The 25,096-nt window shown below is 46.6% G+C and overlaps 1 protein-coding gene across 4 annotated transcripts in view; it reads left to right on the top strand.

The window, feature by feature from the left end:
• SBNO1 (strawberry notch homolog 1) overlaps nucleotides 1-25,096 on the top strand; it is a 2,127,865-nt gene that overhangs the window by 395,755 nt on the left and 1,707,014 nt on the right. For all 4 annotated transcript variants that reach the window (XM_069619669.1, XM_069619670.1, XM_069619667.1 and 1 more), the window contains one exon: nucleotides 23,251-23,411. In XM_069619669.1, coding sequence (XP_069475770.1) covers nucleotides 23,251-23,411 — 161 coding nt within the window. The remainder of the gene's footprint in view (nucleotides 1-23,250; nucleotides 23,412-25,096) is intronic.

Genomic DNA, 25,096 nt, shown 5'->3' with positions numbered 1-25,096 from the left:
ATTGGACGACCAAGTAGAGGCAATCATTGCTTACGAACAACTATGCTCTCTTATAGCTGGTAACTAAAGTCAGGATACTAGCCTCCCAACTGGCTGGCTGTTGAACAGGCGTAGACGCTTGCTGGTTTGGTCGTGCCTGTTGCAGGGTAAAATAGGAGTTATGGGCAGTATCAAAGAACAATACGTGGCCGGTGGGCAGTCTATACACTCTTAAATAAGAGTACAAGAACTTCTAAAGGCAAAGGAAATGGTACTCGCAGAGGCAGTGGGATTAATTGGAAAAGACAATTAAGGAAAATGACACGAAGGAAAATCAGGGTACTCAAGCTTGACCCACATGGACAGAAGTGTAATCGCATCGTTTGAGTGGGTTTCTTATTGGGGTGTTATTTTGCTGCTTGGAAATTTTTACTTGCTCCAATAGCAGGATTACTTTCTCATTAGAAGAAAATTATCACAAACTGCAAGTCAGTAAAAGCCCCCCGGATCGGATGGTATCAGGTGCGATATCTATAAATGGTTTCCGGAATGGTGAACCCTGATCTTGCAGAAACTCTTCAATGTTATAGCACGCTACCTGGCTGTCCCTGCTTCCTAGAAATAAATCACTATTACTCCTGTTTTTAAGAAGGGCTCACACACTGACCCCCCACTGCTATTGCCTGATTTCTTTGCTAGATTGTGCTTCTAAGATTTTTGCCAGCTGCTTGGCAGCAAGACTTGCTCTGTGGCCGGCAGAAAATAATATTCTCCCTCCTTTCCAAATAGGATTTAGGAAAGGTTATTCCACAGTAGCTCATCCTTTTGTCCTTTATAGTTGAAAAGTATGTTTTACTGAGAGGCAGCAGTGTTTCTGATGCTTGTTAATCTGTTTAGAATCACATGCTATGCATATAGTCTGACATCCAGTGGTCACCGCAGAGTATTGCATCTTATCTTTCGAGAATCAAAAGGGGACGTCGACATGGGCGTGCCTGTAACACACCACTAACGTGACGTGTAGTGTCCCCAAAATACCTCACGCGTCGAGGTCCCTTAGATTGTTTTTTTTTTCCGCCCAGCATACTGGTCGCCTTATGCGGAGCTCGTCCAGAGAAATTGCTATTGTTTTCTTGTTATTACCCAAATTGTTCGAACACAATTGTTCGAATGACCCAATTGATCGAAAGTCAAGGGTCCGAATTGACCTTTGCACAATTGACCGTATATATATTTCTGAGGCTTGTGGAATCTGCTTAGATCACATGCTGTGCATAGGCCGACATCTAGTGGAAGCTGCAGAGTATTACAGTTTGTTTTTCGAAACTCGAAAATGGGCGTCGACACAGGGCGTGCTAGTAATACTATCCCTAGTGTGACGTCCACTGTACCCAAGATCCCTCACGTGTCTAGGATCCTCAGATTGTCTTTTTCCGCCATACTGGTCGGAAGCATTTTGCGGAGTCCCCTGGCCTTAGCCATACTTATGCTAAAAATTTAAAAGATTAATCTATTCACATCCTTCCCCACCCCAACTTCGACACTCGACGCCGGCTGGAGAAGAAATCGACCGTCGGCTGCTGCATGACGGATTTGGGCCTCGGAAGGCCGCTGGCCTCGGCCCGGGCCTGGAAGGCCTCTGGCCTCGGCCCTGCAAGTAGGGAGAGTGGGGGGTGGTACATACTCTACACTCTTGGTATATAGGTACACCTTATACATTTCCTACACTTAACTACCCGCTGCCTCAAGGTGCATATGGAGGGTACCCCTTTTCAATTCTGCCCCAAGTGATATCGCAAATACCCTTGGGTCGACAGGCACGCCACGTGCAATCTCTGCTTGCCGAGGGACCACCCCGAAGCGAACTGCAGAGCGTGTAGTAGGTTTAAACCTAAGACACTTAAGGACCGTTCGACGAAGCGTTGGGCCCACCACGCCAGGCAGGCGGCCATGGCAGCGGAGGGCGCCTTCAGCGATGGCAGCAACGCCATACTTTCGGACGGCGAGGGCATTACGGCGTCGAAAGACAGCCGAGCGCAGGTCCCCGACCTCAGAAGGTCGTCCGGCAGGGCGGCTATGGGGAAGACCCCCGGCGACACAAGAGCTTTACATACTACACACACACACTAAACACACGAAGTCCAACCGAGACTCGACAACGTCGAGTTCTCGGAAAGAGGCACAAACAGAACGGTCCGATTCGGTGTCCTCTGGGCGCTCTCGATCAAGATCGCCGCATGACTCCAGGCAATCGTCCACTCTTGCCAAGAGTGCCTCGCTCCCTAGGCTAACAGAAGTTCGATCGTCGGAAGACGAAGACGACTTCCACCCCCAGGCCGCCCTCCAGGAGTCGGAGCCCGCAGTTAAAGCCAGCGAGGCCCCACGCTCGAAGGACAGGGACACCACTCCCGATCCTCGACGCCAGGCGTCGAAAAACTCCGGAGCCCCTAAGGGACAGGGAAAACATTTTTCAATGCACGGGGAGGGGGGAAAACAGCAGAAGAAACTACCTGTGCATTCTTCCACACCTGTGAGAAACTCCACTCCCCCTAAACAGACAGACAAAACCAGGTCTGCTGATAGGTCTACAACCAGCAAAGCTACTCAAGATAAATCCCATAGACTTGCTGAGAGAGTCATTCCCAGTTCCAGAAAATGGTCCAGTGAAGACATAGATAGGGTCATGTCAAGAATGACTTCTTTGGCTGATTTTTATGATAAAAATCCAGAACATTTCCTCTCGTATGATCCACAAGGGGCCACACCCTCAGGCTCTACTGATCCTATTCCCCCCCCCCCCCCCCCCGAGTAAAAAGCCCCGGTTTGAAACTCCGATGAGGTCAGAACCCTTCGAGGTACAACCTTACGCAAGACCATACTCACGGTATCAAGGAGAGGCTTCCTTTGGTGAGGACCAAGAATTTGGTATGATAGAAGAGCAAACCGGGACGGGCTACTATGGGGATGATGAGGACCAGGAAGAAGAGGATGACCCGGAAACATACAGAGTAGATTCCCCGGTAGAGAACGAAGCCCCGGTTACCGACTCCCCGGTCGATAACCAACCCCTCCTAAATGAGGTTCTCGCTCGCGCAGCAGAACATTTCCACATTGACACCCACAATGTCCAGGAGGAAAGGGACTTTGCAGAAGAGTTAGTGGGAGAAAGGAGGCCTGTTGCCCAGACCATCCCTATCCTTAAGTCCATTCAGCGGAGAATAGATCCATCCCTGGTGAACCCGAACCTCACCAGAGCAGTCAATCCCAGGGTTGAAAAACTTTTCAGGGCGGCCCAGTCTGACCCTCTCTATATAAGAGGACATCTGAAGCCAGACTCCCTAGTTGTCACCAACACTCGTAAGAGGGCTGGGACACCCTTGTCATCGTCAGAAGCTCCTCCCGACAAGGAGAGCAAAAAACTATACGGTTTCGGCAGGAAAGTAGCCTCAACGTCCACCTATCAAGCAAGGATTGCTAACTCCACCACCCTGTTGGCCAGCTACAACTGCCATCAGTGGGAAGAAGTCGCGGCACTCATAGCCTCTGCTCCTGAACCTTTAAAGGGCCAGTTAGCTCGGATTTCCGCAGAGGGTAGAGCCGTGTCTGGTTGCATTTTGAAAGCAACCTTCGCCGCCGCGGACAACGCAGGCAGATTGATAGCGGAGGGCACTGTTATCAAAAGACATGCGTGGTTACGGCTGTCTGGTTTTAAGGCAGAAACCCAGGCATCATTGTTGGACAAACCGGTGGAAACCGATCTGTTTGGTAAGGCGGTCGAAGACGCACTGAAAAATGCCAAGGACGAATACGAGACACTCAAGTCCCTTGGCCAGTTAACCAATAAACCCCCTAACCAGAGAGGGAATAGTAATTTTCGTCGCCCACGCGGCCAAAATTCCCAGAGAGGATCTGACTATTCCCAGGGGCAGGGTACACAGTGGAACAACAACCAACAGTCTACCCAGGGTTACGGCAGGGGTAATAGGAGAGGTTGTGGTAAAGGCAGAGGCAGCCCCAGCAAGGGAGGCGGCATGCCTCCACCAAAGCAGTGACGCTCAGTTCAGGGTCCCTTCTCACGCAACCCCAGTAGGGGGACGCATTTCCAACTTCACCCAGGCTTGGGAAGGGATCACATCAGTTAGGTGGGTGCTGTCAACAGTATCCACAGGATATTGTATAGAGCTACTGCAGCGTCCCCGGAACCATCCTCCACGACAGAGTACACTCCTTAGAACATCAGAAGATTCTCCTCGAGGAGATCGCCATTCTGCTACAAAAGGACGCGATAGAACTCATCCCCGGACACCAGGTAAACAAGGGTATTTATTCAACTTACTTCCTTGTGCCAAAGAAAGACTTGACAATGCGCCCAGTATTGGACTTGCGGCCTGCCAACAAGTATGTCAAGCCCCAAAAATTTCGTATGACCACGCTACAAGAGGTAACCCCCCTCCTAAAAAAGGGGGATTACATGGCAACCTTGGATATGAAAGATGCTTATTTTCATATTTCCATGTTCCCAGCGCACAGAAAGTACTTGCGCTTCAAGGTGGACAGTCGACACTACCAATTCAAGGTACTGCCCTTCGGGATAGCTTCAGCACCAAGGGTATTCACCAAGGTACTGGCGGTGGCGGCTGCACACCTTCGCAGGGAGGCAATCCCGGTGTACCCTTATCTGGACAACTGGCTCATAACGGGGGAAACCCCAGGAATTTGCAGGACAAACATTCAAAGGACTATCGACCTCCTCCACGAGTTAGGCTTCTCAATCAACGAGAAGAAGTCAAGCCTGGTGCCAAGCACCTCAAAACAATTCCTAGGAGCAATCCTGGATACCCAAGAGGGGTTGACCTTTCCTTCAGAAGAAAGAATTCGGAATATACTACTGCAAATTCCGCATTATCAGTCCGGTTAACAAATAACGGTACGCAAAGCAATGCGTTTACTGGGCATGATGGCGTCATGTATTTACCTGGCCCCCCACGCGCGCCTGCGCATGCGTCCCATGTAGGAATGGTTGGCGAAACAGTGGTCTCAGGCAAGTGGTCAGTGGGACGATCTAGTGGTCGTTTCGCCAACACTGGTACAAAGCCTTCACTGATGGACTAGAGAGAATCTTGCACAGGGGAAACCCTTTTACGATCCCGAAGTACAGGCGGTAGTCACTACAGATGCATGTCTGACGGGGTGGGGAGCTCACCATCTCCACCACACAGCTCAGGGTCTCTGGTCTCACTCAGTGGCCAAAAACCACATCAACCTGCTAGAGCTTCTGGCAGTATTCAGAGCGCTTCAGGCGTTCGAGCCCCACCTACTAAACCTGTCAGTGCAAATCCGGACGGACAGCACAACAGCCATGTTCTACCTGAACAAGCAAGGAGGGACTCGCTCGCCAAATCTGTCCAAGCTTGCCCAGAAAATCTGGATATGGGCACTCAGACGGAACATCTTCCTGTCATCACAACATGTTCCAGGGAGCTCAATTCCCTAGCGGATGTTCTGAGCAGAGACTCCCTCCCAGAGGAACACGAATGGGTTCTACACAGAGAGGTCGTAGAAGATATCTTTTCTCAGTGGGGTTTCCCCACTACAGACTTTTTCGCCACAAGCGAAAACAGACAATGCCCAGGATTTGCATCCAGGTTCCCCCAACTAGACTCCCAGGGGAACGCCCTGTGGATGAACTGGTCAGGGATGTTTGCGTACGCTTTTCCACCAACTCCTCTCCAGGAAAGTGGTGAACAAGATGAAGAGGGAATCGATGACGCTCGTCCTAGTTGCTCCCATGTGGGCAAGACAACCGTGGTTCCCACACCTACGCAGGATGGCGGTGTGCGAGCCCATCAAACTTCCAGCCCGGTACAACCTACTGTCCCAGCACCAAGGTCAAACAGTGCACCAGCAACCCAACTCAGTGAACCTGGCAGCATGGCTCCTGAGGTCATAGAGTTTGGACATCTCAATTTGCCACAGAGGTGTATGGACATCCTAAAGGAATCTAGGAAACCAAACACAAGGCACCGTTACTTTGACAAGTGGAAGAGGTTCGTTATCTGGTGCCAGAGTAGACAAATCAACCCGGTTGATTGCACTCCTTCCACTATTGTTACATACATGCTCCACCTGCTAGATGCAGGATTGGTTTTTAACTCACTGAAAGTACACCTGGCAGCCCTGTCGGCTTACACCACTTCCCAGGTGGAAAGTACCAGTAGTTAAAGCCTTCATGGAAGGAGTAAAGAGACTTCACCCTCCTATTTCAAACCCACAGGGTGGGACCTTAATGTGGTGCTAGCCAAGCTCATGGGCCCCCCTTTCGAACCCATGCATAAAAGCAGTCTCAAACACCTGACTTATAAAACAGCCTTCTTAGTAGCTACTACTTCTATAAGAAGGGTCAGTGAAATTCAGGCTCTGTCAGTGCAGGATCCCTTCTTTACTGTCCATAAAGACAAACTGGTTTTATGCACACACCCTAGGTTCTCACCTACATTTATATCAAAATTCCATGTAAACCAGTCCATCGAGCTTCTGGCTTTCTTCCAGGACCCGCAAAGCTCGGCTGAGGTGAAACTACACACCCTAGATGTGCGTAGGGCGGTCCTCTACTATGTAAATAAAACCAGACCGCTAAGAAAAACAGATCAACTGTTTGTCTCCGTAGCTACAGGCAGAGAGGGGGATTGCGTCTCTAAAGGTGCCATCTCGAAGTGGATTATTAACTGTATCCAGCTGTGTTACTCACTCTCTGAAAGAACTCTGCCTTTCATGCCAAGAGCCCACTCTACTAGAGGCATTGGGGCCACTCTGGCTTTCATTGCAAATGTACCCCTTGACACCATTTGCAAAGCAGCTACTTGGAGCTCTATTCACACTTTTACTCAGCATTACTGCATTGACACCCATTCCAAGGCAGATACACAAGTGGGACAAGCGGTTCTAAGACACTTATTTGCTCATGACCCTTCTCACATCCCACCTCCTTCTTCAGGTACTTCTCGCTAATCTATGCACAGCATGTGATCTAAGCAGATTCCACAAGCCTCAGAAGGGATACGTTACTCACCGTAATCGTATTTCTGATGCTTGTATCTGCTTAGATTCACATGCGACCCACCCTTCCTCCCCTCTGAGAGAAGGCGCATGATTGCTTGTAGTCTTACCTTTCTGTCTATCTGCTTGGATTATCTCTACTCACGCTACCCCTCATGCTACCTCATGTCAGAAAAAATATAATCTGAGGATCCTAGACGCGTGAGGGATCTTGGGTACAGTGGACGTCACACTAGGGATAGTATTACTGGCACGCCCTGTGTCGACGCCCATTTTCGAGTTTCGAAAAACAAACTGTAATACTCCACAGCTTCCACTAGATGTCGGCCTATGCACAGCATGTGAATCTAAGCAGATGCAAGCATCAGAAATACGATTACGGTGAGTAATGTATCATATATATATATATATATATATATATATATATATATATATATATGGGTTGTGAGGGGTTTCCCCCCGCAGATATGTAACAATTGACCTTCACAATTCGGTCAATTGTGTAAAGGTCAATTGTGTTTCGAACAATTCGTATACATCAGTTTTCTTCAACCTTTGGTCGTATATATATTAGAGTTATAGATATTACCTTACCGTCCCTTCCATAGACAGCTGTTCCAGTTCTTCGCCGAAGACAGTCCACGGCTCTTGTACGGACCCTGTCCGGTCGGCACAGCCGACCACGTGGCCGGGCCTTTTGGCCGGCCCTACACAGTAGGGAGAGTGTGGTCGAGGTGGACATTTCCCTTTCTGAGAATGCTTACGCCGCCCGCATCACAGATAATACAACGTTGTTGGCCAGCTATGCTGATGCGCAATGGGCCAATCTAGAGGAGGGCCTTCAAGAAGTCCCGGAGCCACTGCGAGCCTGTCTGCTCTCAACAGTGGCAGAGGGCAGGCAAGTTAACCAAGGTATGCTAAAGAATACTTTTGATGCAGCAGAGACAGCCGGGAAGATCTTTGGCTCAAGGTACCCTCCTGAAAAGGCATGCATGGCTTAGGAACTCTGAGTTCAAGCTAGAAACACAAGCTACACTTATAAATAAACCAGTGTAGGAGACTAATTTATTTCGAAAGGCAGTGGATTAAGCCCTCAAAACTGCAAAAAAAGGAGCATGACACCCTTAAGAATCTGGATCAGATCCCAGAGAGACCTTCAGAAAGAAGGGGGAGCAGGAATTAGACGTTCCTTTTGTGGGCAACGGTTCCCTCAAAATCAATACAGCTTGGGGAATAACTGTTCCTCTCCCCAAGGAACCAGCAGCTACACCACCCTGTACCCCACAAGGGAGCAACAACGTGGTAAAGGAAGGGGCCGCAATTCTACCCCTCGAGGCTCCCCGGCCTCAGGTCAGAAATGACCCTTAGTTCTGGGTCCCCTCCCATGCATCCCGGTCGGGGCCAGCTAACATCATTTCTTCGAGCATGGGAGGGAATAACTACAGACCAGTGGGTGCTAAAGACCGTCGCCCGCGGATACTGTATAGAATTCTGCCAGACCCCACAGTTCAGACCGCCACAAGCATGATGCTTGATGCCAGAACATCTGCACATCCTGCTACAAGAAGTCGAGACCCTGCTGGAAAAGTGCACCATAGAAGTTGTACCTCTGTTGCAGGTAAACAAGCTTATTTATTCAGTGTACTTCCTTGTACCCAAAAAGGATCTCACCATGCGCCCTGTACTAGATCTGCCCCCAGCAAACAAATTTGTGAAGCCCCAAATTTTCGTATGGTTTCTCTGCAAGAAGTAATTTCCCTGCTCACACAGGGGGATTACATGGCAACATTGCACATGAAAGATGCATACTTTCATATTTCAATGTTGCCGGCGAACAGAAAATACCTCAGATTAATGATACAAGACGAGCACTATCAGTTCAAAGTACTACCCTTCGGCATAGCCTCTGCACCAAGGGTATTTACAAAGGTACTGGCAGTGGCAGCAGCACATCTGCGTAGGAAATCCATCCCAGTTTATCCTTACCTCGACGACTGGCTCATAACAGGGGATTCCTACGAAACCTGTCTGTCAAATAACCAAAGAACTATAAATCTTTTATTCAGTCTAGGATTCTCCATCAACAAGAAGAAATCCAGCCTAGACCCCAGTCTGGTCAGACAGTTCCTAGGGGCTATAATTCCAACAAAGGACGGCCTCTTCTTCCCCTCCAACGAGAGGGTCCAAAACATGCTGTTTCAAATCCTTCAATATGTAACCAGTCGAGAGGTGATGGTACGCAAAGCTATGCGACTGTTGGGAATTATGGCGTCATGCATTTATTTGGTTCCTCACGCGCGCTTGCGTCCAATGCAGGAGTGGCTCAACAGCCAGTGGTGTCAGGCCAGTGGACAATGGGACGATCTAGTGGTTGTCTCGCCAGCCCTCGTTCTCTCGCTGCGGTGGTGGTCGAGGGAGAACCTCTTGAAAGGGAAATCCTTCATCACCCCCGCGGTGGTGGCCACTCTAACTACAGACTCATCTCTCACAGGGTGGGGAGCTTACCTGCTTCAATAGACGGTGCACATTTGGTCGTCAGACATAGCATCCAACCACATAAACTTGCTGGAACTGTTAGCGGTATGCAAAGCACTGAAAGCTTTTCAGACACAACTGCAGGGAAAGTCAGTCCGGATCCTCACAGACAACACCACGGCCATGTACTACATGAACAAGCAAGGGGGCGCTCACACTCCCGCGCTGTCCAAACTGTCCCTGAAAATTTTGAAGTGGTCTCTAAAACACAACCTGTTTCTTTTGTCTCGACATGTTCCAGGGGAACTCAATCTTCTGGCAGACGTACTCAGCAGAGATTTCCCACTACCAATTGAGTACGAATGGCGATTACACGAAGGCATCGTCTCCAATGTTTTTGCGGAATGGGGCTTCCCAGACATCGACTTGTTTGCAGCTCTGGAGAATGCTCAATGCCAGGATTACGCCTCCAGGTACCCCCAGAACCGTCTCTGGATAACATGGTCAGGGAAATGTGTCCCCTCCCCCACCCCCGACTCACCTACTCAACAAGATAGTGCACAAGATGCCCCAGGAACCAGTCACAATGATATTGGTGGCCCCCATGTCGGCCCGCCAACGCTGGTTTGCTCATCTGATGGAGATGGCCCTATCTCCTCCAATGAAACTGCCTTGCCCGTACAACATGTCGCAAGACAAAGGGAAGACACTTCAGCCATGCCCACAAACATTGAATTCAGCGGCCTGGCTCCTGAGGTCATAGAGTTCGGGCACCTGCAACTCCCTCAGAGATGTATGGACATACTTAGGGAGGCAGGGAAACCTAACACACAATATTGCCATTCCAGTAAGTGGAAGCGTTTTGTCATCTGGTGCAACTCTAAGCGCATCAACCCCATTGACTGCTCTACTACACATATCATTTTGTACCGACTCATTTACTTGACTCAGGCCTAATCTTTAACTATCTAACTGTTCACTTAGCTGCTCTTTCAGCCTACAGTACATCACAACAAAAGTTGTTGTGGTGGAAAGCAGTTATTAAGGCTTTCATGGAGGGTAGTAAAGAAAATTCACCCTCCGATTTCTAACCCAGCTCCCTGGTGGGACCTAAATGTGGTGTTAACTTTACTTATGGGGTCTCCCTTCAATCCGTGCATATATCAAGTCTCAAAGATCTCACCTACAAGACTGCCTTTTTAATAGCCATTACTTCCATTAGGAGAGTCAGTGAACTACAAGTGCTCTGTTTTAGACCCCTTTGAAACAGTTCACAGAGATAAGGTGGTTCTGCGCACTCACCCTAGGTTTGCGCCTAAATTCAATTAAAAGTTCCATGTTCTTTCTGAACCCCTCAAACTTGAGAGAAAGAAGCCTGCACACACTGAATGTACGCAGAGCAATCATTTTTTACATGGAAAGAACTCGACCAGTGAGAAAAACAAATCAGTTTTTCGTTTCAGTGGCAGCAGCTAGAGAGGGAGACCACGTCTCCAAATCTACTATCTTAAAATGGATTGTCTAATGCATCACACTCTGTTTCTCTCTTGCTAAGAGAGAACTGCCCTTCAAGCCTAGAGCACATTCTACTCGAGGCACTGGGGCTTCCATGCTTCCATAGCATTTGTTGCAAATGTTCCCCTAGAGTCCATTTGCAAAGTGGCAACCTGGAGTTCTGTACACACGTTTACAAAACACTATTGCCTACACACTCATTCTAGGTCTGATTCTCAGGTGGGACAAGCAGTACTAAGACATCTTTTCTCTACTGTTCGTTCTCGCATCCCACCTCCAGCTCCGGGTACTGCTCGCTAATCTATGCACAACATGTGATTCTAAGCAGATTAACAAGCATCAGAAGACATGCATTACTTACCTTAAAAGCATTTCTGATGATTGAGCATTTCTTAATGCTGCTTAAATTCACATGCGCCCACCCTTCCTCACCGTTCAGATGGAAGGAACATAGAGACGTCTTACTACTTTCTCCCTTTTCTGTACTCGCTCACAATAGTCAAAGGCTCCCTCACGGCAGGCAAAATGCAATCGGAGGGACCTCGATGCGTATGGGATTTTGGGTACACTACACGTCATGTTAGGGATAGTGTTACAGGCACGCCCATGTCAACGTCCCCTTTCGATTCTCGAAAGACAAGATGCAGTACTCTGCGGTGACCACTGGATGTCGGACTATATGCACAGCATGTGAATCTATGCAGGTACAATCATCAAACGCTTTTACGGTAAGTAATGCATGCCTTGCACTGCCTTTTTAGATTTTGCGAAGGCATTTAACTCTGTGGAACTGCTCCTTACTGTGGGGTTAACTGGGGTTGACTATATCAACGACCAATACGGATGACACCCCACTATCTGCCTCTATGATGGAAGAATTCATCCGGTTATCTCAAATAGCGGAGGGTGACTTCCCCATTGATCAGGAGGATGTAAGTGTAATAAGGGTGGAATCTCCTATTTCTATCAAAACCATAAAGAAAAAGTCCAGGAAAGCTATTGGAAAAACTAAGAAACAAGGGAAAAGACAACAGAAGTCAACCAGGGAGCCAACTAAGGACTCGGCTAAAGTGCATGACAATACCAGTAAACATAAAATGCAGGTGAAAAAATGATCAAATCCACGAAAGTTGTGATAGCAAATTCTCTGTTGTCTTGTACTAAGGAGTGTCCCGGAGGTTCGAAGACGCCTGTGGGGTGCGGGGGGGGGGGGGGGGGGAACAAAAATCAACTGTTTGTTTTAGAAGTCCCAGTATCAGACTCGAGGGAGAACTCGCCTTTTAAAAAAAAAAAAGAAGTTCAGTGGGAAGTCAGACAGCCTGCCTGGAGCCTCCTGGGAAAATTGAAAAGCAAGAAAAGTCAACTACACTGAAAGTGTAAATTGTGCCACTCTTCCACAAAACCAGGGCAATTATTACCTAGGGCTGTGGAAGTGCCATAGACCGTGGCGTCGGCGGTGATCTTGTCATCCCAGTTGACCTCTTGTAATGACCAGGTATCAAAGGCGCAAGTGAAGGGTGGGGGAAGTATATCCGGGGGAGGCGCCTGAAGTTCCTCAAACCCTTTCGACTGCAAATGTGGCTCATTCCCACTTGGTGAACAAAGGGGCTCTGGCTGACTATCAAAGGCTCACAATGTATCTCTCGAATATATCAAAGTCTCATAAGGGTTTTCAACCGGTAAATCGCTCACGAGTATTGAAGGAAATTGGCTCTATACCAGCCCTGAGATTCATATCAACTGCGGATAATTAAACAATTGAGCTTCCCCTGTCATCCAGATGTAAACACGGCTAAACTGGAAATAAACTCTTAATTTATCCCTTGAGATAATGTTGGGGGTGGAATCCGACTCGTCGACAAGAGGTTTCCTTGTTTCAACGACGGCACTGTAGAAGGTGTGGTTAAGGTATCCTCAGGGGCCGGCAACGCAGCTGCCTAAACCCCAACTGAACTTTGAATCCCAAACTCTGGCAGGTGCTAAGATCTCGTAATGTGTGCCAGAAATAATTTCCCAGATCTTTCTTAAATTGGGACTGCCTCAACAGAAACTCTAACAGTAGACTTGAGATGTCTGTCATGGAACACAAGAGGCAATGGTTTTACTCTGTTAGATGCTAAAAAGTTGTATATCTTCCAGAATTTTCATATAATTGCCTTGCAGGAGACTTTATGCTCATACTTTGAATGTAGATGGATTTTTGGACCATCAGCAAAAGGCCCATAAAGGGTCGAAGGGTCGTCCCACTGATGGTCTGATGGTTTTCTGTAGCAATGTAATTTTTAATGCAGCAACTCTTCTTTCGAATGAAGAAAATGGTATCCTGGTCGTACGATTGGAAAAAAGGGACGAGGAGTCTGTTTCAAATTGGATTTTGTTTAATCTTTATAGGAACCCGACGGCCGCCCAGTTAGTTGACTTCCTGGGAATCTTGTCGGATCTAATGGTGGATTTTTCCTCCCAATTTCCGGATGATTATATTATCATAATGGAGGACCTCAACTCCCAAGGTGTTGATTCGCAAATTTTCAATGTATCTGTTAAAAAAAAAAAAAAAAGGTTCTAATGGCCATGCATGGTGTAATTTTATGTCATTGTGGGATCTCTTCATGTTGAATGGTAATATTAGGGGGGGACATCCCCAGTAGACACAACTGGCAACGGGATGCCAAACTCTCCATCATTGATTATATGTTTCTCTGTAAACTTATGTTTGATAGCTGCTCCGAATTTCGGATTACAGAGGGAAACCTAGATGATCATATCTTGGAAGCAACCATTAACCTGCCTCAGAAAAAGCAGGTGCAAGTCTTTCCCGAACAATTGACTGTAAATAATGCAGGGAACCAGGTGGTTAAGTGCAATAGAGGTGGTCGGGTTCTGACGGATCGGTTGAAGTCAACTCTTACCGATCTCTAGTTTTCACAAATAGCTTGCCAACCTTTAAGATTTTGTGACTTTCTTTGGGATTCAAACCCCACACAATCTGGTCAAAGTAGATGCCTGGGGCCCCATAAATATCCCTTTGATTTTAAAACCTATCAAAGGAAAAAAATATTTGGCGCCGAAGACGCCTCTAAAAAAAAAAAAAATAAATAGTGGATGCCCCGGTACTTGACTGTGAATTAAAAGCTGTAAACAATTCTCAAAGAAACTGGCTGTGTTCCCACAAATTTATGAGAGAACAAAGAAAAGGAGAGGAAATGCTACATGCTGTCTGTTCAACAAAACCTCAGAAATTTCTGGTCGATTGTGGGATCATTGTGGGGGGTTACTGGGGACCAGCAAGAAACTATCATACAAGAGTCCTCCTCGATCAAACGCGTCTCTGGCCTTTATGGTTCTCCAGGTCGTCAAGCGGTTAAGGTAGCATGATGATCTGAGTGGTCCCTACATTACACCTCGGATATCGAACTGTTGATAAGAAAATCTTCCTCCTCTAGGGCCACAGGGCCTTGAAGTTGAACTCTATACTCTGGTCAAAGGTCCTAAAGATCCTGTTTGATAACGATATCTGTACGAGATTGGCCCCTGAATCATGGAGAAGGTCTATTCTTATCCCCATCTAGGAGATAGATCTATCCTGTCAAACTATCGGCCTATCTCCATCCTAGATGCCGACGGGATGATCTTCTCTGGCCTTATTCTATTGGAACTGGAGAAATGGGCAGAGGCCAAAGGTATAATTCCAAATCAGCAGACTGGTTTTAGGAGGGGGCTCTCCATCTCTCTGAATACATTAATTTTGGATTGTCTGAGTTCGGAGTCTCTGCAAAAGGGTGGGTCCCCCTTTATTTGGAGCCTCCGTGGATCTCTCGCAAGCTTTTGATTCCATTAATAGGAATAGATTGTGGGAAAAATTAAAGCTGTGGGGATACCGGATGTGCTGCTCTCTATTCTGGTGGAACTGCATGAAGGATCTTCATTAAGGATCAACAACTACAGACCCATCACCACTGTCCCATTCCTCCTCAAAATATTGGACAAAGCAGCCTACCTGCAGGTTCAGCACTTCATTGAAGAGAACAAACTCCTTGGACTCCGCCAATCTGGTTTCCGCCCCAGACACGGGACCGAAACCGCCCTACTTGACCTGAAAAACCAGATGGACGATGCTAGAGATATGGGTAAACCAGCACTTCTCCTACTCCTTGACCTATCCACGGCCTTCGACCTCGTTCATCATGGCGTCCTATGCCACCACCTCTCCTCCACTGCCAAATTTTTCCCAGAGGCCACAGCATGGATCACCTCCTTCTTACAAGACAGAACCATGCAAGTATTCTCTGACCTAGCCGCCGCATCACCAACCATCATACTCTGCGGTGTGCCCCAAGGCTCCTGCCTCTCCCCCACCCTAGACAACATCTTCACACGACCCCTCTTCCTCATCCTCGACGCTATGGGCATCTCCTACACCAACTACACCGACGACACTCAGATGCTCCTCACCCTCACGGGTAACTATGACACTGACTCCCTGACCCTCAACAACCTCTACAACACCATCCAAGCCTGGATGGCAGACAACGGACTATGCCTCAACTCTGACAAGACGGAACTCCTCCTGGTAGGTTCCCCCGACTCGCTAAAAAATCTAGATGCCCAATTCAGTCACTTCACCATTGACTCCATTACAAATCCTGTCTCAGATTCTGTCAAAACTCTGGGAGTCTACCTGGATTCCACCCTATCCATGGATAGACAAGTCAACGCAATAGCCTTCACAGCTGCATATCATGCCAAACTTATCAACGCAGTCAGACCCTTTCTCTCCAAAGAGAACTGTACCAACATAGCCAGAGCCATCACCGGCTCTAGGCTAGACTACTGCAACGTACTCTTTCTAGGAACCTCCAATAAAAACTTAGACTACAAGTCATACAAAACAATGCTCTCCGGGCAGCCCAAGGCATTGCTAAAAGAGAACACATTTCTGAGGCCAGAAAACTAGCCCACTGGCTCCCAATAAAGGAAAGGATCGTATTCAAAGCCATGACACTGACACACAAGTGCATTCACCTCACTGCTCCTGCCTACCTCTCACATAGGATCCACCCCGTCTCCACTACCAGGCCAACCAGATCACCGTACACCAACATGCTCTCTGTGCCATTAGTAAAAAGAGTCAGAGCTGGCGGATCCAGCTTCCCTTATCTCGCGCCCACTCACTGGAATGCCTTACCTCCCACTATCCGAGGTGAGGCCTCCCTCACCACCTTCTGCAAAACTCTGAAAACTACCCTCTTCACAAAAGGCCCGACACATCAGCATGAATACTTATCATATAAGTTGTAATATATGATCAAATGCAATATCTGTAACAACAGTATGATGTTTTGTAGTATTCATAATGTGTCAACAACCGCTATCATGCCTGTATCCTGTAACTAAGTTATTGCAAGTAACAGCGCCTCAATGCCCCTGGGCTGCTTGCGCGCTATATAAATATAAATAAATAAATAAATAAGAGTCAGGTTATCCAAATTGGGTGCCCTGTCCGGATAGAAAGGGGGGTGCGCCAAGGATGTCTCCTAGCACCTCTCCTCTTTATCAGCTCTAGTGGAGTGGTTGGGGAACACAGGGTTGGCGGCTCCCAGACTCGGTAACTGGAAAATTAACTGGTTGGCATATGTGGACAACCTTGTTGTCTTGGATCAGACACAAGTCGACTGCAGCGCCTACTAAATGCACTGACGGACTATGCTGAACATAATGAATTAAAAATCAATCCTGAAAAATGTAAGGTGATTGCCTTTAAGCACCCCCCTCAGGAAGGTCAAACTCTTTGTTTGGCAATTAGACAATGCGAAAAATGTCTCTATCAAAGGAGGTGATTCATCTAGGCTCCAAAAATGACTTCCTTTCTGACCAGGGGTGGCCTTCTCCTTGCAATGGATCTAAAGGTAGTCAGTTTAGCTGCCCAGATGAAAAAAATATGTCTGCATTACTGCACATTATCCCTCATGCCGCTTGTAAAAATTTATGTTGGTAACGTTGTTCCGGTTCTCATTTTTGGGATGTAATGTAATCTGGCGGCCTATCAAATAGACCGGGACAAGATTGAAAGCAAAATATGGCAGAAGTCCTTGGGTCTTCCAGATTGTGTCCCGATCTCTTGTTTAAGATTTGAGCTTGGTCTTACCTCCCTTAGAAATTGGCTAGAGTGTTAATGGGCCTCATGTTATAGATCAGTTCTAGCGCCTCCAAGATCCTCACTCGGAGACCGGTGAGGCTTAGACTGGGTGTGAGGGTGGTCTAAGGCTATGACGATGATCTGTGGAATGGTTGCAGGCGCTTTTCTTTTTATGCAATATTTGGACTGGGAGCCTGCCCAGGCCAACCAATGGTAAGGATTTGCACCATTGCAACTGGCAGTTGCTATCCAATCATGGATAGCCACTGGCCACACTATCCGTCGAGCAAGAGACATTCAGGTACCAAGATGTGGACTGGGATCAGACAGTCCCAGCCCCCACATCGGTTATACACACAAGACTACCCCTTTAAGCTGCAAAAGCAGCAATTTTCCCCAGGAAAGGGCATTCGATACATGGTAATTCCAGTCCTGAGCGGGCAGGATGAAGGCCAAACAATAGGCATAAAATATTGTGGCACGGGCAATTTAGTGCTATACACTCCTTAATCCTGGACATACTGCATTTGTCACCGAAAAGTAACAAAAAGAAAGTTGGAAGGATCCCAAGTAGCCTAACCGCACATCACTTTAGGGTGATGTTTGTTGGGTAGAATTTCCATTTTTTTGTGTAATTCTCCCCACTTAGTGAGTCTCCCAGCACTTTTTACTGGACTATTCAATTTTTGTCTCACTCTCGTATGTGAGTGGGAAACTTTTTTTCCTCACCCACTCATTCTTTTCTGTGACTGTAAGAACCCTTTTGATTTCTCTTGATGGATTCTGCTTTCCTCATCTTTTTACAGCATCTGTATTTTCCTATTGCAGCACCTCCTCTGCAGTGTTGCTGGGAGCTCCTTGAGCTTCTCTTTGGTTTTATTTTATTTTCCTGTGCTAACTTAATGTTACCAGGATAGTCGGATGCTTTTTATCCTAACTATGCCTTTCTTTTGTGAGATGAGCACACCCCACCTTATGTGGAGTGCTAAGGGGGACACCTTGTATCCCTTTTCTCATTTCTCCTGTAACTTTCTAGTTACAGTGACTAGTCTAAGTGGCTGTTTGCAGTGGGTGATTTTCGACCGATTTTGTAAAATTTACATCGCAGGCTGTATTTGCAGCTGTGGTAAGGGACACATGGGGCACCCTTGTTCCAAAATTGTGCCTTTTTCACCAACTCCCCACGACCTGTCCTTTCTTGAGCCGCCTTCTGCCGACCTGGTTGGGGGCTGGGGGATCCTGCTCACTTCTTTGTCTTCACTGGGCTCTGTGTGAGAAATCAGAAGGTGTCACACCCACTAGTCCCTAGGGGATCTGTCGGCTAGGTGGCCAGGACATTGCCATTGCTTTTAGATCCAGTTCCTGGAGGCGGGCCAGTGAGGGAGGATCACCTGGTAGAGGGGTCTTCGAGGAGTGGGGCGCTGGATGGTGAGACGTGGTATCCCCTTCCCTGTAACACCATTGCCCCATTCTACCAGGTGGGATACGTAGGAACTCTACGCCCCCCTCCCCCGCACCCTTTTTTTTTTTACAAAACACTTTCACATGACAGCCCGCTATGGGAGAAAACAGACTAACACCAGAGAAGTATACCATATCTGACGTTCCCCAATACAATAGTCAGGCAATTATTGAGCATCACACACACAGCTGACTTCCATTAAGCTTCCCCAGACGGATAAAAGGCGGAGCACAAGAGTACACACTGAGTGAGGCAAGGCACACGAATAAACAGCAGTTTCAAGACGGCAGCTGAATGCGTGAAGAAAGAAGGCAAAACAGGAGGGGATCACAAGGAGGGACATTCCCTTGACCTTTCTGTCAAGGAACTGTTATTTTCTAGAGCCCTCGCAATTGGAAACCAGGCTGAAGAATCGTTCATTGTGTGTTGGAGATACCCGGGGCTCTCCTGCATCAATAATCAAGGCGCAGAAAAGCAGCAACCGCTGTGGTACTGTCCTTGGCTCAAAGAACAAGGCATATTCTGTGAAGTCAACACAGCCAGTGAGTTGGGGACACTGATACAAGATTGCCTGTGTTGAAGACAAGGTTGCAAGCAGCAACATTGTATGGCCAGCGCTGGAACGAACATTAACACACACGTGTGATAAAAGACGCAAGTAAAATTGAACTGCTGATGAGTTTTAGAACTTTAAAAGCAAAATGCCATACCTTTGACAGAGTGGTCCAATAGAAAGTCTTTGATTTTAGTGAAGTAAAGAAAATGTGGAAAAGTAGATACATTTGGTATGAGACCGGCGCAGGGGGGCTCGGGGTGAAAAGTAAATCACCTGAGAAGTTGTACATGTGAAATTCAGAGGAGAAATGTTTGTCGCATCAGGCCCGTTTGAAGTAAGAGACTTTGAATGCCAAACAGACTTTAGTACAGAAGGTCATGATACTGAGGTATGTCCCGTGCTGAAAATGTGGGGAAGGGAAGCAAACGGCTCAAATATCTTGACATACTATTTCTTGGAACAGTTTTCTTTTGCATAACATTGTTTCCCACACTATTTGTATTTAGAAGAAAGGATTGGCAATAGGTTTATTAGTATAGGCCCTTTTATTTTGACAAGACACCACTAGGACTGTTATTATTTGATGGTCGTAGCTTGCTCCCAGCTTTAGATTTAGGATTAGATGGGCGTTTTTCAAACACAATTGAAGTTCAATAAACTCCCTTGAACTGTGGTCACTTGTGTCTGTCTTACTGTTTGGTACCATGCCTTCCTTACAGCTCCCACAGGGAGGCCCGCATGAAGCCGCCATTGTGTCTGGGAGGTCACTGAAATACCTCAGGTCTTTGTCCTCCAGTGTGTCTGCTTGGATCCAGTTCTGACGGGGTGCCTGGCTGTCTCCTTGGGACAGCTACCACCCAAAGTTTGAATGTAGCATGCATGCTGATTTGCTGGGTTCCTGCATAAAAGGCGAGGGTCTTGATGCTGAAGCTAGAGTCGACTACTGGAAGATCAATTCCGAGAGATGCTTGTAGCCACCTCCAGCGACCGCCAAAGCCAACTGAGTTATTGCTGCAGCTCTAGCCCTCTATTCTGCGCGACAGGAAAGATCCAGACCCGACAACTTCCTCCCCTGGACTGGTAGGTTAGCTACACTTGGAGCCATCCCATGACGAGCTGCGAACTTCCAGGCCTGCAATATTCGAATACCCTGGGACCTCTGGGACTACTGCCATGCATCATCTCGTCCGCTGCGGTTCCAGCTGCAAACCTATGGGCATCTGTCTAAGCCTACAGGGACACCATCCTGATCGTAGAAGTCCCCTAGAACGAGTTGTGGACCGGGAGAAGGAAGAAAGTCTGCTGGGTGACAACTATAGCTGCTACAAAGCTTGTGTCGTGCCTCCACAAGTTGGTGCTGCAAAGATAATCTGCTGGGCATCCCTGTGATCGAGTCTGACCGCCTGCTCCCGCCAAAAGTTCTTCCTCCAGCTGCCAAGGCCAGAGACAGGAAACGGATCTGCTGTCGTCTTGCCTTGGGGACCTTCTAGTGACATTGTTCTTGATCATAGAAGGTACTGTTTCACTCCTTGGTAATTACCTGGGCAGTTGTGTTGATATTCGCTCCTATTGAGCTTTTCCGAGCCACGTTAGGGTGGGCGACCCAACAGTGTTCTTCTGTGTCTAAAGGCCTTTGTCCTAGAAAATACTTCAGGTGGCCTACCTAGCCCCCCTGAACCCTTTGAATCCCATTCCATTACTTGTTTTGTAAAAGCTGCTTCTGATATTTGACAACTTTGACAGCATCTCCCTTCCTTTGTTCGGATACCAAAGGGTCACTGGCTTCCCAGTTCCCCCTGCTGACTTTTTGAGAAACTCATTTAGTGAATTAGTGAATGTAAGGTATACCGTTCTGTATAAATTCTGTATAGGACTCCACTATATTATTCGCAGTTGCATGGTGAGGTCACTTATAAAGAGTGAAGGGATATAATCTTCTGCGTTTCCGCGTAAGTGCCTGTGAAGGACTTCACCACGCAACTGCGAATAATATAGTGGAGCCCTATACAGAATTTATACAGAACGGTATACCTTGCATTCACTAATTGCCTCATACACGCGTACCAAGTACTCTAAGCCTTTGAATAAGAGCCCTCCAGCTCGAAACACGTGTGAGGCTGTCTTGAATACAATTAAATTGTGTACAATTACAGTGACTCTGGTGTCTAAAGTGCGCAGTGTGAAAGCAAACAACCCTTTCAAACCTAGTAATCTTACTGTGGGAAGTTTGGCAGACGACCCACACCTTGCTTTTACCTGCAGCCCACACACCCCATTTCCTTTCCTAGTCTTAACGCTGGCTCTCAAACAGTCTTTTTGCCAGTTCCCCTTTTACTAACCTGAAGCTACTATATACTTGCCTGCTCATCATTCAAAGGTCTACTATTGAATTGAGGATTGCAACAGCAAATATCTTTGTATCCAACACTTCCGCAGGGTGCACCTCTGGCCTGTTCTCCCCTCCCCGGAAGTCCTTCAAAAGTGGCAACCTGCTTTCCCAAGCCCTGCAATTCTCGCTCTCGCTTTCTCTCTTCTTCCCCCTGGCCTGACTCACTCTGCAAGGCACACCCTGGATGTTCTGATCTCCTCCGACCTCCCATTCTCGAACCCTGTCGCCACTGCTTGCTCCTCAAGGGATCACTTTCTCCCCCTCTTTCTCCCCCTCTTTCTCCCCCTCTTTCTCCCCCTCTTTCTCCCCCTCTTTCTCCCCCTCTTTCTCCCCCTCTTTCTCCCCCTCTTTCTCCCCCTCTTTCTCCCCCTCTTTCTTCCCCTCTTTCTCCCCCTCTTTCTCCCCCTTTTTCTCCCTCTTTTTCCCCCTCTTCCTCTTCCTCCTCCAACTCCAGCACTGCCCTCTACCATCTCAGTCATCCGACCCATGAAGCATGTGTCAGTTGAGGCTTTCGCTGCTACTTTCTTTCTCTTTCTCCTCTCCCCCGACTCCAGCACTGCCCTCTACCTTCTCGGTCATCCGACCCATGAAGCATGTGTCAGTTGAGGCTTTCGCTGCTACTTTCTCTCCTCCGACTCCAGCACTTCTCCCCTTCCCTCTTCCCTGCACTTGCACAATCTGATTGACAGAAGGCCTAGTAAGATCGTTATTTGTCCTGCCTTTGTTGCCTCCTCCTTGTCTTGTCGTACCTAGAAACACTTGTGTACAGGCATGTTATAAAAGCCACATCATATCATCTATCTGTATTACTGAATTGCATTGATTTTAACATTGTCCTATTATATATAATGACCGTATTTTCATACAACTACGGTGTGAAAGTGTTTCCTTGACCATAGGTGTGCTCAAAGTCTTTGTACTCAACTACAGCTCTTCTCCCTCCTAGACTAAGCCTGGCTGCTCGACCATAGCTTTTGGGTAGTTGAGGCCGAACCTAAGAGTTGGAGCCCTGTACCCCTAAGAGTGTGCCTTCTACAGTGCTACCATAGGTGGACTTTAGTGAAACTCCCTAACAATGTGCAGTTCTAAAATTGCATGAAAACCATAGAGAGACCTAGTCTCTCAGTACTGATGCTCTTATTACACTGATCAATTTCACCATACTAATTAGCACAAAGCAAGGGGAATGCACAAGAAGGCATAGTCGGGAGTCAAAAGAAAGCAAAAAGAAAGGATATCCCAGGGAAGTGTATGGGAGGAAACCAGCGAAAAGAAAATCTTTCCTAACAATAATGTAAGTCTAGACACTGTTGTTGGCCGAGCTGTACTGACAAATTTGAAGGTGACCTTTACTGGTAGCTATTCTATTCAGACACGTGTCTGAAAATATGCAATATCAAAAGCTGGGGAAAGTAAAGTTACTGGTGCTGAAGAAATACTTGAGTTGTGTATAGAATCTCATGCATCCCTTTCACTCTTCATGGAGGTTTTTTGATAGGTGATCTACTTGGAATCGGACGAGAAAGGTGTTTGGGATGAAGTTACTAAGACAATTATTCTTTTTTTACTCTGGTGCTTGTTGTGGAGTAATTGGATGGAATGTATTATGTTAATAGTTTTAAATTTTAAAATATTTTTTTAAAACTGAATGTATTTGTGACATTGTATTTCTTTTTATTTAGTAAAAGTTGGTTTGCGACATCCTGATCCAGTGGTTGAAACAAGCTCTTTGTCTAGCGTAACGCCCCCTGATGTTTGGTTCCAGACGTCTGTACCCGAAGAAACCATTGATCATGGCTGGTTATCTGCGCTACAGCTTGAGGCAGTGACCTATGCAGCACAGGTATATGGCATGGCTAAATGATTTGAAAGGAAGCCATTCCAGTCTAACCTTGAATTTGTGTTTGTTGCTTTTGTTGTTTGTTGGGCATAGTTTTTACTTTGTTTTGCCACAGTGAATATATGGCACCAATAATGTCTTTCTTAAGAGGAAAATCATGTTTTTTTATTTCTAGTTTTTATAGAAAAACAATTGTTTTATGTTTCAAATTTTTCGCTAGTGCACTTAAACATTCATCAGTAATGTGTGCGTTTGTGTGTGCATGTATCTATATTGTATGCTTTTACAATGCAGACCATTAGTACTTGGGTGTTTAACCTCTGTGCAGCGAATACATTAGTGGGAATGGAGAGATTGAACTCTTAACCAAATTACATAATTTGACAGTCCAGTCCTTAATGATTAAACACAACCTGTAGCCACACCATCATATGAAATGATGAGAATAGCAATCAATCAGAAATTACGCGTACCAACATTATGGAAGAAATTACTACTACAAATACTGAAATAAAAACTATCAATAGGCCAGAAGCTACATTTAAAAAATTAGGAAATTTGGGACAGAATTTTAAATGAATTTGCAATGGAAATTAAACCAAAAATAGCACAATTTCAGAAGACATGGACATGATTATCAAGATGGGAGAGTATTTACTTTCCAAAAAAAACTGGATAAAAGATATCAAGCCAAAAACAAATGAAATATTAGATCCACGCCCATATTCACTGAGATCATCACTGGAATCCACATAGACATACTATCAGTTAACAATGATTCAGAAAGAGCTACCACTGAAGAGGTGAAATGCCCCTTTTTTTTAGAGGGACTGAGATACAGAAACAATTTCAAACAACATAACCTACCAACAAAACAAAATCTCAAATGCATAGGAAACGGTTCCATGGGATTTTACCAAATTAAAAAAAAATAAGCCTTTTTAACTAACTTTTGACGAAAACAATACCGAATTATTTTCTTTCTTTATTTGGTGCGAGGGACCCCCAAAGTCCTGCATTTCCCTTAGTATATAATCCTGCCCCAAACCTCTTCACACCTTTTTGATCCCCTTACCCATATATATTTGTAAAAATGTGTATTTTTGCTGCATGAATGTTGAGATAAAAATGTTATACTTTATTTTTAATTCAGTAAACTCACTGCATACCACAGAAAACATGCATCAATTATCCATCCAGAAGGGGCAAAAGAGGAGGCAAAAAGAAAAAGGGACCGAAAAAGGCCCAGGATTATGTCAAGATTTAAAAGGAATGCTCAGAACAACACGAACATGTCTGCAGTTCAGCAGATATTTGCTAAGAAGCATTTCCCAGAGGTTGCAGCACTCCAACACAGAGTGGCCTTGCAGGATCAGCTCCTTTGTTTTTCCCCACAAGGGTTGTTTTCTGACATTTTGTTCAAGTGGCCATCACTGTTCATCTACTTTATAACATCCAGGGAGTCACCTGAGGTTGTCGCAGAAGTCGTAGTCCTGAATTAGTGCCTGCGAGTCCAGCTGTCCAGGATCCGTTCCATCGGAGGACAGAACCATGTACTAGCCAGACCAAAGAACCAGACTCCTCAAGCGACTTCTACATCTGTGACCCTCTTGGCATGTTCCAACAAAACCAAGGCACTTATCCAGAAGGCCCGGCGATTTCTAGGAACTTCTAAGGTGGTCCCTGAG

The sequence above is a fragment of the Ambystoma mexicanum genome, chromosome 10 (genome assembly GCF_040938575.1).
Source record: "Ambystoma mexicanum isolate Mex_15411 chromosome 10, UKY_AmexF1_1, whole genome shotgun sequence".
NCBI classification, from domain to species: Eukaryota; Metazoa; Chordata; class Amphibia; order Caudata; family Ambystomatidae; genus Ambystoma; species Ambystoma mexicanum.
The sequence above is the reverse complement of the archived record's forward strand: the minus strand, read 5'-3'. Positions and strand labels throughout refer to the sequence as shown.